Genomic DNA, 14507 nt, shown 5'->3' with positions numbered 1-14507 from the left:
ATTCTTGTTCATTATAAAACAGAAACCGAAATTATATAATTGCCAAATCAATATATCAACCATACCTGTGTTATCATGTGGTATTGAGTTTTTTGGATTATTACAGTGTACTATGTTGTAAAAAAATCTATAAAAAGCTGGCAACTGGCCCAAATTTTATTCAAAAAAAATAAACTTAATAAAGGAAGGAAGGGAGTTTAAGGAAATAAGAGAAAGAGACAACAGAGTTAAACAAATAGAGATATAGAGACACCAAATACTACTAATCTAGATAGACGTATTTATCTCAGCTAGATATCTACTTACTAGGGATGCCAGAGACTAGCTTCAAAGGTCTAAGTACTCTGATAGCCCGCAAGGTACGAAGATCCACTGCTATGAAATCTTGTGGGAACAGGGTGAGAAACCTAGAAACAAAACTAGCCTCTAGCGGTGCTACGAAATTTACACTAAAACATCTAAATTAATTTACTGTTCAGCTATGTCCGAGATAGGTTAAGTTCTCAGTTAGCTAGTGTGGAACTGTGATAGATATACTGTGCTAATAGTACTTAGTCGAAAATGTTTTCTTTTATTCTTAATCTTTTTTTTATAATGCACTAATATAATACTTTATTCACAGATCTTGTTTCATAATTCTCGTAGTTATTATCAACCAAAAAACAAATATAAGGCAGTTTAAAGCAACTTAAAATACTTGATGATTTTAAAATATCCGTATTGTAAATAATAATAAGTTATAATAAAATTTATTTGCAATTGGGGGTAAGCTTTAAATATAGTAAAACTTTTACCAAATACCACTGATTTGGTTCTTAAGTATCCATTTTATTTACAGATTATATATTTTTTAAATTATTGATTTATTTGCTGCTACTGTAATTATATTTTATTAAAGGTTTACCTGTGTGTATATTGTTAATTCTATATTTCCAATTATTTGAAATGTGCCTTTATTAATCACATTATTATCTAATCAATCACTATACTCATTTAAAACATCATTCAAAAGTAATAGACCTAACTAATAAAATGACAACCTAATAAAATATCACAGAATTACACTTTCCTGATACACACGTTTTTTTTTATTCATTTTTTTTACTGAAACCACTGCAGCTTTTAAATTAAATGCTGGACTGCCATGCAGTTTTGACACGTATCGTTTGAAGGTTAGATATCTTGTATCAGAATTATTATATATATAGTTCATTATTTGACGAACATTTTATTTTATTGAAGCGTTTTCTTTTCGAACATTCTAAATTTAGTATTAGCATAATTTGAAGAAAATAGTTACAGAAGAACATTTTGCAAAATTGAACATTTTTATAATTATCTGAACATTTTTATAATTATCAAATATATCTAATTGGTAGGTAAATACCAGTAAATAGTATTAGAAAATATGTCTTAATAGTAATTTACAGTTGGATAAAGGAAGAAAAGTTGGTTACCACAAGAGTTAACAAAGATTGTTATTGTAAATCGATTCACCAAAAAAGAATAATTTTGGGTATCATTTTACATCTAAAAATTTCGAAAATGATATTAGGTAGTGAATGTTACAATTTAATATTATGCGGGGATCAAGAAGAAGCGATGTTAGCTGTTAAAATGCGGCTATTCTGACTTAGAGTACTATTAATCTCGTGTTTTTCAGATCGCGGCTGTTGCACTTAGTCAACTTAGTCTTACCAAGTCAACACTCATTGTGTTTGGCATATTTTTGTTCTTACTAAAGTAAACAGGCAGTAATTTCTAAAATCAATTGTCAGCTTCTTTTATTTTAAAGTAAAATATATATTATAAAAATTTAAATATCTAACTTCCAGGTTATATTTGCTTTTTGGTTATATTGAAGCGAGAGAACAATCTAAATTCAAAGCAAATTTCCAGATTACGTGTACGCGATTTGAATTAATTCATATCCTTGTCGGATTTAAGTACAATAAAAACGAGAAAAACAATATACTAAGGCTACGAAAATGTCTAATTCTATGTCTAATAAATCTCCTCTATCTCTATAAACTAGTATCCTTCTATCTCCAACTGACACTCATCAAACCACTGTTAGTCAAAAGAAAACAACAGTTATCAAACATATCTATTCAAAATCTAAAGAGCGGCTCGAAATTGGCTAATGGTCAAACAAATGTTCATCAAATCCAGAGTTATCTAAGAGTTATATATATATGTCTGCTGATAAAGATGCTGCTAAGTATCTTGCCGTGTGTTTTTAGTCACTTTGAGACTGATTGGAGCCTTACTTGGTATTCTCGACACCAATTTCAGCGGACGCAGCACCCGAAACGATCTGAGCATACGTAAATCGACGTCCACATTGGCTTCAGCGAAGACAGTCATCGACCTAACGTTGAATACACATAATTCAATAAGGCAGAAGATGTTTCTCGGCTATCTGGTACCTAACGTGTTTTCATCAATCCACTATTAACAATATAATTTGCCAGTTGGTCACCACAAACATCAAAATAAAAAACTTACTTTTATTTCTGGCACTCATTATTTACATTAATTTTTTCTTCTTGTTTTCTTTTCTAATATCAAATTTTAGTTTGCTAAATTTTCTTATATGTTGTTTCTTTGTAATGTATATATTCCACAAATATATCAGTGTATTTATCTTATTAGTGCAATAACCTTTATTAAAAATACTTTCTTGGTTACATTTCGTCAAGTAATTTTATTTCCACTCTAAGGGAAAGAAAAACTTCAGGAATTTCTGATTATTAACATTATTTTTAATTATCTTTGTACTTGTTCTCATTTTTGGTATACATTTTTATTACAGCTTTTTCTGTATTAAATATAGGGTTTTTCGATAATGACGGGTTGATGTTGAGAGGGAATGAAAGAAAATGTGTAGAAAATATTAAAGATATATTTTTTAATGAAAAGCTTAGGTATACCATTATGTATGGAATACACTATCTTTAAAATCAGCGGCTTCACATGGTAGCTCGGGTTCTAATTTAAAAATATTCTACGCTATAGACTTGGGTAAATTTGAGCAATAGCTTGGATTATGTTGGCTTTATTTGCATTCATCTGAAGCTACAGAAAACCAAACAAGAAGTCTAGTGGGTTTGAATTCATATCGCCTGTATAAGAAATAATCATGCCTTCAAATGTTTAAGGGTATGTCTATTATGGTATCTGGAGTAGGTTGCATCTAATAATATCCTGTTGGACCAACAACGCTATCCATGTCAATATAACGATAGATAATATATACCAATTATGTCGTTGATATATAATTCACATCAGAAAATATTTTTTGCATTTGCAATGGCATGTAATTAATACCGTATGGGTTGGCTTCATGGCTTCATGGCTTCATTCCATCGACAATAAATATGTTTGTTGATATAGCTATTCATCAAGAAATGCATCTCATAGCATATCATATTCACCTAAAATTGACTTCCTAACGAACAATGATTTTGAATATGCTATTTGGACATGCTGTTCAATCATTAATTGATGCCATGATGATTTAGCATCAGTGGCCGAACGAAAAAAACATGTATAACAGGCATCGAGGAAAAGAACACAGGCCGTCAATTTTGACTTTTCCTACAGGGAAAACCCTATATTTTTATCCATTTATCTTCATTTTCACTTATATGTACTACATATTTGAAATGCTCATGTTAACACTAAATATTAGTATTTCCATTGAAGTACATTAAATATTTTTCGTGATTGGTTTGGCATAACGTTAAGTATGAATTACAAAAATCTAAAGAAAATAATGTCTATAGTATATACGAAGACTGTATGATAAGTACGTACGCACCAGTCAAAAGTATGATTGCTGAACAATTTTAATACTCATGTCTTTAGAGAGAAAATAACTGGACATATGACATTCCTTTTTTATCAATTAATAAAATGATAATGGACTATATGGAAATATTGAGTTATCTAATTATCATGTAAATTGCCCAGAATGTCTGAATTAATCAACTCAATCTAATATATATTATAAATTATTATATTATATATATATATATATATATATATATATATATATATATATAATATATCTTAATATATATTAAGACATATAAATGTTAATTAATTATTGGCAAACTATAGAGTCATTACACATATCTATTGATACACTATTTCAGGAAGTAAAAATATCGATATTTGCGAAAAATAGCGATATTATGGGTTAAAGTACTTGTTATCATGGATAGAAATGCATGTACAAGCTTTTATGCAATTTCAACTACTGCGTTTATTGCAATAATAATATATAACTTATTAGATTTTATTAACCTTATTTTTATTTACAATTTTTTATTATATATTTATTAATGAGTTGAGGCATAAACAATTAAATCTCAACAAAATCTATTCTGTGTGAAAATCACTTAATTATCTCATCTTTTGAGACCCTTCCATGTTGTCCATTTACATAATAAAAAAACATTTTGATATCTGTTTTGCGTTCATGCTGAAATCATTTAAAGAACCAGAAGCAGAGAGTGCGGTTAGTCTAAATTACCACCAAGTACCTGAGGGAGGAGTTTCAATATTGTAAGAGTATGTATTGGTGTAGTCCGAACGACCTTTGTTCATCGAGACAGAATATTCGTAACTAAGTTAATATCCAGTGAATCCATCAGTGTTATGTAACATTAGTCTTCACTCAGATAAAGTCTATAATTTGGTGAAATGAAACCACCAGATACATAACAAACCCAGAACAAAAGATTCTCGTCATCATAATGTACCACTTGTACCCAGTCGCAACACGTAATAGCAGATACATACAAATCTCGTTATACAAGCAAGTGTCATCAGTTTGTGGTACTTATATGAGCCACTCCCTAATTCTTATGTTAGTTTACGCCTTAGTAATGTGAATAGACAGCTTTCATCAGTACCAGTTTTCTTCTCTATCGATAGTGAAAAATCGAACAAACGCACCATTCTTATCCATCAGATTTAGCACCTAGCAATGAATTGCGATTTAATCACTAGGATCATTTCTGAACCAAATATTTTTTAGATTTTATATTATCTTATCTTACTTTCTATATTTTCTTTGTTAATCCTCATTTCTTCTATCGCTTTCTTTCTACTTCCAGAGTTCCTTCAACCTCTATCCATTTTCTCGTCTACTCTTATAGTAAATATGATTTATATCTCTGTTTTTGAGATTTTCGTATTTTTAAATATTTTATTTTCTTTTTTTGAAAAATCAGTGGCGTAAAAATTGAACTCGATTTCTAACTACTCAATTAAACTTGTGGACAACAAATGTTCAAATGGTCTTTAATTGCGCCACGCATTTATTAGATATTTTACAAATTTTGTGAACACCTAATTTTTCTTGCCCATATTGAGTACTTATCATACAACCTTTGTATATAATTTGAAAAATTCTTTTTTTAGTAATATCATTTTGTATTTCATGGTCATGAATTATGAGTGGTTACTATACTTTTGTGTTATAATAATTTTATTGATGTGAGTTAAGCATATTTAAATATATATTTTTTTAATTTTCGAAACATTTTGGTGATCTCGAATGTATTTTTATAGTCGTAAACATCTTCTGCCGATTGAGTGTTCTGGTTGTATAGATCTAGCTGATATTCTTAAGGTGTATTGTGTTGAATTGGCACCAGAGTGCGTTCATTCCAAATTAAAGCGAATCTGTTTAATCCTCACTTACCCTGTTAGCACCACAAAGAAATCCATGATGTTCCAAATGTTCCTGAGGTAGGACCCGCGATGCAAGACAAACCCAAGGGCTAGAATTTTGAGAGAGGCCTCCACGCAGAATATTCCGAGGAAGTACACTTCCGTTTTTTCCTGTAAATATTCATTTTATGGATGTCCATAATAAAAATCTAAATAGATGATATACTTACTAGTTTTTGTGCTAACATGGTTTTGTCTGCGCAAGGCAAGTGTTCCTCCAGTGCTAAGACCACACAATTAGCAATGATTGTCAAAAGTACAGCGTATTCGAAGGGAGTAAATATTTTGTTAAGGTCATATTTATCTAAAATATCTATATATAATTAACACAGTTTAATGACGTAACTGTGAATATAACAATTATGTTTTGAAAAATCTTCAAGTATACAATCAATACAGCCATAAACAAAAATAGACAAATACTCTGTTGAATGGAGATCATTGAGTGATGCAAGTTAAATTCATTTTTGTCCATAATAGATGGTAACCTAAATTCGTTATTATTTATAAGTTAATGTAACTAATAAATAATTAGTAAATTATAATGTATTATTATGAAAATTTCAGTCAAGTCAATGTAGCTTTAAAATATCCCAGTTTTTTGCGTCATCATCATCTACATCTGTACCTATATGTTTCTGTTCGCTAAATCTTCTTCTGTTTGAGGGAAATGATCTCAAAGTCAAATGAATATCACAATGCGCCTAATGAAAATGTTAACAGTGGAATTAAATATTATTAAAAAAATTATAATTCAAGGTACCTACATGTCTGTTTCTTTCTTGTTAAGGTTTATCACTTCAAATATGTAGGTCCAATTATGAGTATTGAAAACAGAGATATGGCTAAATTTAACAATATATAATTTTTAAATGAATCATCAGTTGTACTTCCTGTCTAGAAGGTACCTTTAGAGCATTATACCATTTACAAATTTTTTCTATAACTCAAAGGCATAGCAGTAGCCTTTTGTATACATATATTGTTATTAAATACAAATACTATACAATTTAATATTATCTAATTGGCATTACCAAATCTGTTGAGTAATAAGGACTTCCTACGACTTCATATTTCGACCAAATACTTTAGAAGTTGCTTTTGTTTAATCGAAATGAACCTGATGTCTTAGTTCTATAGAGCTCCCCGTAAACTAAAGGGCTCTCTAAAGCGTTAAGTCAGAAGTTACCACGGTTCTGCGAAATTATTTGTTTTTTGGCTGTTAAATGGCATTCATTTGGAACTACAAGTGTCAAGACAATATACAAAATAACCACAAGTGGCATGAAGAAACATACATATTAGATTCCTTCTTTAAACTCCTTTGTTTCTTTCGTAGCTTATTTTATTTTGACTTTTTTGAAATATTGTTTTTACCTGTTTTTATATACAAAAAAATATTTCCGAATCAAAAGTTTAGAAACATATTTCTGGAACCTTGCGTAACTCTACCTACCGAGCACAATTATTAATCTAAGTTATGGCGGAGCTCACTCCATATGTTGACTGAGTTCCAAAGGATTTCATAAAAATCGGTCCAGATGTTTAGGATAGTTCTCTGACATAAGCACGTACAATAAGGAGAATCCATCGCTCATTCAAATGGATCACACCGAAATCGTTTTTTGGCGTTCGAAAGAACAAATCATATTCAGATTCGTCAAAATCTGAAAGTTTTCCAAATGGAATGAAACAGGTCTGCGGCTGTAACAGTCTTTCATGAATTGCATTATGAACAGTGGATTATAAACTTATCTTATTTCAACTATCACAATCTTGTAGTAAAAATCAGCAACCATATTTATGATTATACATTGTCAGGTTTTAAAAATGAATATAATAATTTCTGATATGTCTGCGCAATAAAGAACAGCATTAAATGCCTTTCTTTTGTGGGAAACACAAAAATTTGATGGAATTACCAATAAAATCTGAAAAATCGTGATTGTACACTTGATATTTATATTAAAACATTCTAATTGTACTAGATTACGAAGCATTGATTGATATTGAGAGTTTATCTATATCAAAACACACATTTGTCTAAATTAAACGCATGTAGATTTTACATACAAGAAATGTCGGTGATAACTGGTTCTCATATACACTCTCCAGTGATAAGTAGTTCTAGAACAATTCTGTATGCAAGTACAGTTAAATTCAACATTTTATGGGTTAAAAAAGAAAACGAGCACAATTTGGTATAAAGAATGGTGATGGTTATTTGGATGGCAATTCTAACTATCATGTGTCGAAGCTGGCACGTGTTTTAAAATTAGATGCACTGCGTCAGTAGGAGTACACCTACCAAAAGCTAATTAGATGTACTATCTTAGATTTAGACCTTAAAGACAATGTGATGGAAGAATTACTAAATACTTGTAGTATGTGTGTCTTCTGTTTTCGCAGGTTTGAAATAATGTATGTGTTTCAAACAATGTTTGGGTCGGTATTAAAATGTATTTATATATTTTATTATGTCCCTGTAATTATCAACCTCTCACTTTCTCCTATGTGTAGCTTTGAAGGAACATCCGCTCACACCTGTTCCCTTTTGACGGATCGTTTTCGCTTTAATGGCTTTGTAATCAGACATCTACCTGTATAGTTTGAATATATGGTCCTCCTATTGTTGCGAGAGTCGCGGGTTCGAATCCTGCTGGGGCATGATGGGGCTGATCATTTCTAAGGTTGGTCGGTAAGTTTAATGCCGAGGACCATAGTTGGAGCCCACGTTAAGCTGTAGGTCCAGTCACTAAAAAATCCAAGAGTTTAGCGTGACTAAAAACAACATATTCCATATGGTGTTTCTTTAATTGCCTAATTCTTTTAAGTTGTAATCTTTTGGGACAAAGACACGTCTGAAGTTAATTATCTAAGAAATCTGGCTCGAATGTAGAAGGCTCTAATATGAACATATCAGTCTGTGTGTGGGGGTCTCCTATAAATCTGATATACCAGCCGAACATTCTGAATTGAATGCTTGAATATTGATAATTCTGGTGAGTGGATAATTGATTGAAGGTAAATTTGATCAGATAGAAGGTTTTAGTTGTTTGCTGGCAGTAGAGCCTTATTTTAAAAATATTCCATAATAATGGCTATGAAACTCGATATGAAGAAACCCATAGCGACGTTGGATATTTGTTCATAAAACATTTCTTTGAACAGGAAACATATTACAGCAAGACGGTGGAGATTATAACCAGAAGGAACAGATTGCTTGCTAGTTTTTCTGACGCTTAGATTATTCTTGAAGTCTTATACATCTAGAGCGACCATGTTAGGTTCAAGTCTGAAACTATTTAGTTGTTAAATAAATTCGTGGAGTTCTATCTATTTATCAACAGTATAATAACTACTTTATAAAGATAGAACAAACCACGTGCGTAACGGTTGATAATATAGCATTTTCTTGAATTTAAACAAGTGGATAAGGCAAAAGTTATTGTGAATCAGACTCTATGGTTCGATACCCGCGTTAAACGATTGTCCAAGGAAATGTTTATAGGTTATCGCCAAACTAGCAAAATAATACACGGAGGGTAATTTTGAGGGCATTCCCAAAAACTATCACGCTAATGGTACCCATAAAAATGTGAATATGCGTTAAATTGAATTTTCCGCCATTTAAACATACATTTCCGAAAAAAGTGTTTTCGTGAACTTATTAACTATTTCTTATTAAACTATAAGTTTCCTAAAACCAACGAAATATAAAAACTTTAAAATCTTTATATCAGATTAAACGTTTGGACAAAATTGAAATAATCGAATAAAAATATAAATACACAAAATATAATTGTATAAACGTATAATCTTTCAAAATTACTAATATAATTAACATATTTTAATTCCATTTATAATAAAATTATTAATATAATATAAATATAAAATGTTACATAATATTTTAATATTAATATTGTATTTCATAGTTATGCAACTCTCCATACTGTAACTAAAAATCGTATTTGGAAACCGTTAATTTCGATTTAACCCCACATTAATTAATTTTAATTGAATAAATTCGACGTTTTATTGGGAGCTCTATAATGTTTTAATGCTCATAATGTATCCATAAAGCAACAATCAATACTTGTTCGGACCTTACATCTTCTGGGGATATGTTTGAATTCATAAAATCGAACCAAACCGAATATTTTTAGACCGTGTTTAATGAATCTTCGCGAGCACATATTCCAAATATATTATTGATCCGACCATTATGCTGAATGACTGATGAGTTTATCATTCATTAATGTAGAGAACGCATTGTTAAAAAATAAATTCATTTCATTTGTTATCGTAAAAAGTACGGGATCGATGGAAAAAGAAAAAAAACGTTATCAATATCGGAAGAAATGACATGATAATCAAAGAATAAAGTTTGCATACCATTAGCATTATTTCAAGAACCGTTTATGGTAAAAAGTAGGTCAACAATTTACTTGGGCCATATTCACATCAGTTTACAACACGGGCGAGAAGCCAGATGAGTACAGAATATGTGAGACAGGGTCTTGGGTGAATTTAATACTTTTCTCGAGTGAAAAAATCCTATAAATCATTTATTCGCTATAATATTTTGAAGAACTGAAATAAGTCTATGTATTTACATCCGTATATGCATATTTTATACATGTTACAGCACTGTGATTTCAATACGAGCTACTTCCGAGAGAATTCAGATACACTAATCGATATTAAACTTTCCTATGGCTGCCTCTCACGCTATTCACTGCATTTTTCTATAAAGCATATCCCTCTGCACGTCTAAATGCATATATGTTCTCTTTTGTATACAGAAAATAATCAAGAATCGCTTTGTATATTGTCTGTCAAATAATGGAAGTCCATAGCAGTCTTGATAACGAATTACATTCCTAAATTTCGGATGTTGCCAAATTATACGATTAGACATCCATTTTTTAATCAATATAATTAATTGGTTTTACTGGAGCAGCAAATTATATTAAAAAATAAACTGTAAAAATTATTAGTTCAGGATTTTTCTATCAAAAAAAAACATAAAGTTTAATAAAAAATTAAAAATATTATATAGCGCTCCGAAAATATATTCCAAAGTATCGATCCGACAACCCTGCGGTTTATTTAATGTACCGATAGTTTATTTGAGATAAATGTTTTTCTCATTAATTTTTTGAGAAGGTCATTAAACGGAAATAGAATACAACAACGATTCGTTATATAGTCTGTGAACGTGTACCTTACGGCTTTATATTATATTTAACGCGTATATTGTTATATAAACCTATATAGGTTATGTCATCCCTATCAATTTACCGCTGCTATGTCGCAAGCGTCGTTGTCATATTGTGCAACATTTCTATGAGTTATACCACAGATACTAGTGAATCGAACAATGTAAATATTAATTCAGTGTATGATTTTAAAGTTAAGGATATATATGGAAATATTGTGTCGTTGGAAAAATATAAAGTAAGTTTCTTTTCTCTTTATGTCTACTGGGATTTACCACTGAATTTGTTATAGGGACACGTTTGTATAATAGTAAATGTTGCGTCCCAATGCGGTTTAACTGAAACAAACTATGACCAGTTGAACTATTTATATAGCAGATATGGGAAGTCTAGGGGCTTGAGAATTTTGGCCTTTCCAAGCAATCAGTTTTTAAGTCAGGAACCTGGGACTGATGAAGATATTTTAAATTTCGTGAGATCTAAAGGTAAATAAAGTGAGTATTTATTGTTAATATGTTTAGTATTCGTTATAATTATCTTACAGGAGTACAATTCGACGTCTTTTCAAAGATAAATGTTAATGGAGATGATGCTCATCCCCTGTGGAAGTATTTGAAATCTGCGCAGAAGGGTACTTTCGGAGATTTTATAAAATGGAACTTTAGCAAGTTCATCATTGACAAAAATGGACGAGTGGTTGAAAGATATGCACCTACAACAAATCCTAATGATATGGTGGAGGATTTGGAAAAATATTTTGATCAGGAATTTGGGAATGTGACCGACAAGAATGAATTGTAGTTGATTGTTGATTATCTATTCGAACAAAAAATATTGTATGATGATATTATTAATTATATAAATTTTATTAGAACTACTTTTGTAATTAATATCATACCGTGTTTCCCCATTCAACAGGTTGTGTGGCTTGCGTTTATATAGCTTTATCTGATGGCATAACTACAAACATTCATGTAAACGATGCAGGCTAAATTACGTGCAGTATCACGTGAATGTTTCTGATTGTTTATGGCCGCGTGTCATACCATTGAAGCGGCATTTTTTATGCGGTGGTTGGTTTTAAAAAGGATATGGCCACTCGATGATGAACCTGGTGTATCTCCTGATGACGTTCTCCTCCGAGAAGAGGAAGAGCGATGAGGAGCCGCCGGGGTGGGGGGCCTGCTGGCCGCCCATCGCGTCAGCTGACGAGCCGCCCACCGCCCCGCCCAAGAAGGTGGCCCCTGCGAATTTCCTGCCCGCTGTGCAACCGCCCTGTTCGGCCTGAAGTGCGGCCGCCTCGTGGGCGGCGGCCAACCTGCAACAAAACACCAGAATCAGTAAGAAGAAAAGGGTTGCATGATGCATAACAAGTTCTAAGGCTACATGTCCAGTAAAATGGTAATACCTATTCATATTTCTACGGATACTTTACTTAAGGTCAATTTATCAGATAATATAAATATATATATAATGATGAGGGTAGTCTCTATGCTTCATGGTTTCTAAAGTCAAACACCATCAGAAATTTACCAAACACTGACGTCACTTAATGTTTCCTGGCTATGATTTCACCTGTCCGAATTTTTGCGGGCTTCGATTTTATTTGGATTATCATCTAAATTGTATTATATTTTCTAGTAATAAAATCGGTTGTGTTTTATTAAGTAGTACAAGAAACCAAAGAAAAAATGGAACAGGTATTTGTCAAGGCAAATTATAACTTAACATATATTGAGTGGGAGTAATGCTACTATTTTTCTTTATTTTAAATTTTTTAGCATTGTGTAGTTAACGTTAGTCTATAATAGTATTAAAATTTATAATAGGGCTCTTATGGCTATGTCAATGGAATACTAGTCATGAAATGAGGCCATTGCATAAGAGTACCCACGTATGATAACACGATCACTAGTCGGAATAGTAAGAAGAGTCTTATTGAGACCACGTATCGCACAATTAAGGCATCAACATTGTATCGATGCCAAACTTTTTATTATTTTTATTATAAATACCAAAATTTATATTATAATAGTTCTAGCTGCAGATGTAAGTGTATTTGACAATGTTACTGAAAGATACATTTTACATAGCTGATACTAATTACAAAAGCAATAAAAGCATTTAAATTATATTCATTTCATGGCAGACATTCAATGTTATTAAACGTTTAGCTGTGGATCTGAATCGGTGGAAAGAAAAATTGTATCCATAACTGTACTAAAATAGGTAGGTGTATATATATTTGCGTAAATTTGTATAGTAAATTTAAAAAATCTCGAAGTTCAATCACAAAGCTTAAGTACCTCTATAACATTTTTGTTTAACGATGCTTTACATATTAAATATTGAAGTTTTATATTGGCTTCCTAAATTTACTTGATTTCAGTGTTAGTATTAGAAGCCCATTTTTTTCTATCTGGTTGGCATTCAAATCTGATAGGTCGTTACTTGATATTAAATATAGTTTTTCAAATTATTTGGTAGCTAAAATAATAATAGTTATTAGGGACTTACATATACAATAAAAAAAACCTAACCTCAAATTTTATCAACAGTGTTATTTACCTCGATATTACGTTTATGAGACATATAAATTACCGATGTTTAAGTTATACCTAGCAAGGATTTAATCACATTCCTCTAACTTTTTTTTATATTTTATATTATATATATAATATTTTTTCTCTAACTTAATATTTTTCTCTAAATTCAAACGACAATTTTTCAATCAAATATTTTAATTCTGGATAAAGTGTGCCAAAGCAAGAATATCTTCTAATTTATAAAGTTCACCTCTGATCTGAGAAGAAATGGAAAATAACAGAGAAAATCTGATTTTTTTGGTGATTAGGTTTTTGCGTTGTGGTCGATCCAAATTCTTATACATAATGGCGAACAGTGTCCAAATATTTTTTCTTTTAAGTACTTGAATGTGTTTTTCTCCCATTGTTAGCCAATGCGGCTCCTAATGTGTACATCGGCATACGGCAGCTATCTAACATTAAAATAGCATCTGAATTTACTATTAACCGATAAATGGTGTTTCAGGAAATCCAAGCATTAATGCGGATAGCAACAGCGCAACATAGAATTTTAAGATTAAGATTTTAAGCTAAGGTACACAAATCATATAATGTCCCAAGACGAGCTGCGAACTGTTATTCTAGAGATGACAGATATCCTCGAACACTCCTTGCTAAGATCGCATCTGGATTTCTCCAAGCAGTTCCCGGGTCATTGATTCTGTGATTACGAGACTCCTTAACAACTTTCACTTCTTTGCAGACACGTTCAGAAGCAGCTCCATTCAAAGGGGAGGATAATGTAAATAAATAATGTAAAAATGTAAAGACTGCGCTAACAGTAAATAGGTCACCAAATATACATCCACACAGGAATCTACGGTTGGCAATATGCGAGGTATCAGGCGGTAAAAGACGGTACAAGACCTAATAAATTATCCCGTCAACATCAATATACTCTTCTACACTTGAACAATCCTGTTTAATATGCATGTGATGATTGAGGGTCAGCAGG

The 14507-nt window shown here is 31.3% G+C and overlaps 2 protein-coding genes across 8 annotated transcripts in view; one reads left to right on the top strand and one right to left on the bottom strand.

The window, feature by feature from the left end:
• LOC143195284 (voltage-dependent calcium channel type A subunit alpha-1) overlaps positions 1-14507 on the bottom strand; it is a 182784-nt gene that overhangs the window by 79215 nt on the left and 89062 nt on the right. For 6 of the 7 annotated variants that reach the window (XM_076402290.1, XM_076402288.1, XM_076402289.1 and 3 more), the window contains exons 1-3: positions 5916-6016; positions 5717-5856; positions 307-407 (exon numbers count right to left, since the gene is read on the bottom strand). In XM_076402290.1, coding sequence (XP_076258405.1) covers positions 307-407; positions 5717-5856; positions 5916-5933 — 259 coding nt within the window. In that variant the 5' untranslated portion in view covers positions 5934-6016. Of the gene's footprint in view, positions 1-306; positions 408-5716; positions 5857-5915; positions 6022-12060; positions 12286-14507 lie in introns of those variants that run through there. The other variant, XM_076402295.1, reaches the window with a different exon arrangement.
• Positions 10856-11841, top strand: LOC143196698 (uncharacterized). The gene is made up of 3 exons (XM_076404585.1): positions 10856-11205; positions 11260-11452; positions 11512-11841. The coding sequence occupies exons 1-3, from the start codon at positions 11029-11031 to the stop codon at positions 11766-11768; spliced, it is 627 nt and encodes a 208-aa protein (XP_076260700.1). The 5' UTR covers positions 10856-11028; the 3' UTR covers positions 11769-11841.

The sequence above is a fragment of the Rhynchophorus ferrugineus genome, unplaced genomic scaffold (genome assembly GCF_030347505.1).
Source record: "Rhynchophorus ferrugineus isolate W39M unplaced genomic scaffold, kcgeb_rfMv2 rfM4, whole genome shotgun sequence".
In the NCBI taxonomy this organism is placed as follows: domain Eukaryota; kingdom Metazoa; phylum Arthropoda; class Insecta; order Coleoptera; family Curculionidae; genus Rhynchophorus; species Rhynchophorus ferrugineus.
This window is presented reverse-complemented; position numbering and strand designations above follow the sequence as displayed.

Bases quoted from the DNA above. Each gene is read 5' to 3' on its own strand.
- LOC143196698 (XM_076404585.1), top strand. From the start codon at position 11,029: ATGTCATCCCTATCAATTTACCGCTGCTATGTCGCAAGCGTCGTTGTC. The intron at 11,206-11,259 runs GTAAGTTTCTTT...AATTTGTTATAG, and splicing joins TGTCGTTGGAAAAATATAAA to GGACACGTTTGTATAATAGT. The intron at 11,453-11,511 runs GTAAATAAAGTG...ATTATCTTACAG, and splicing joins AAATTTCGTGAGATCTAAAG to GAGTACAATTCGACGTCTTT.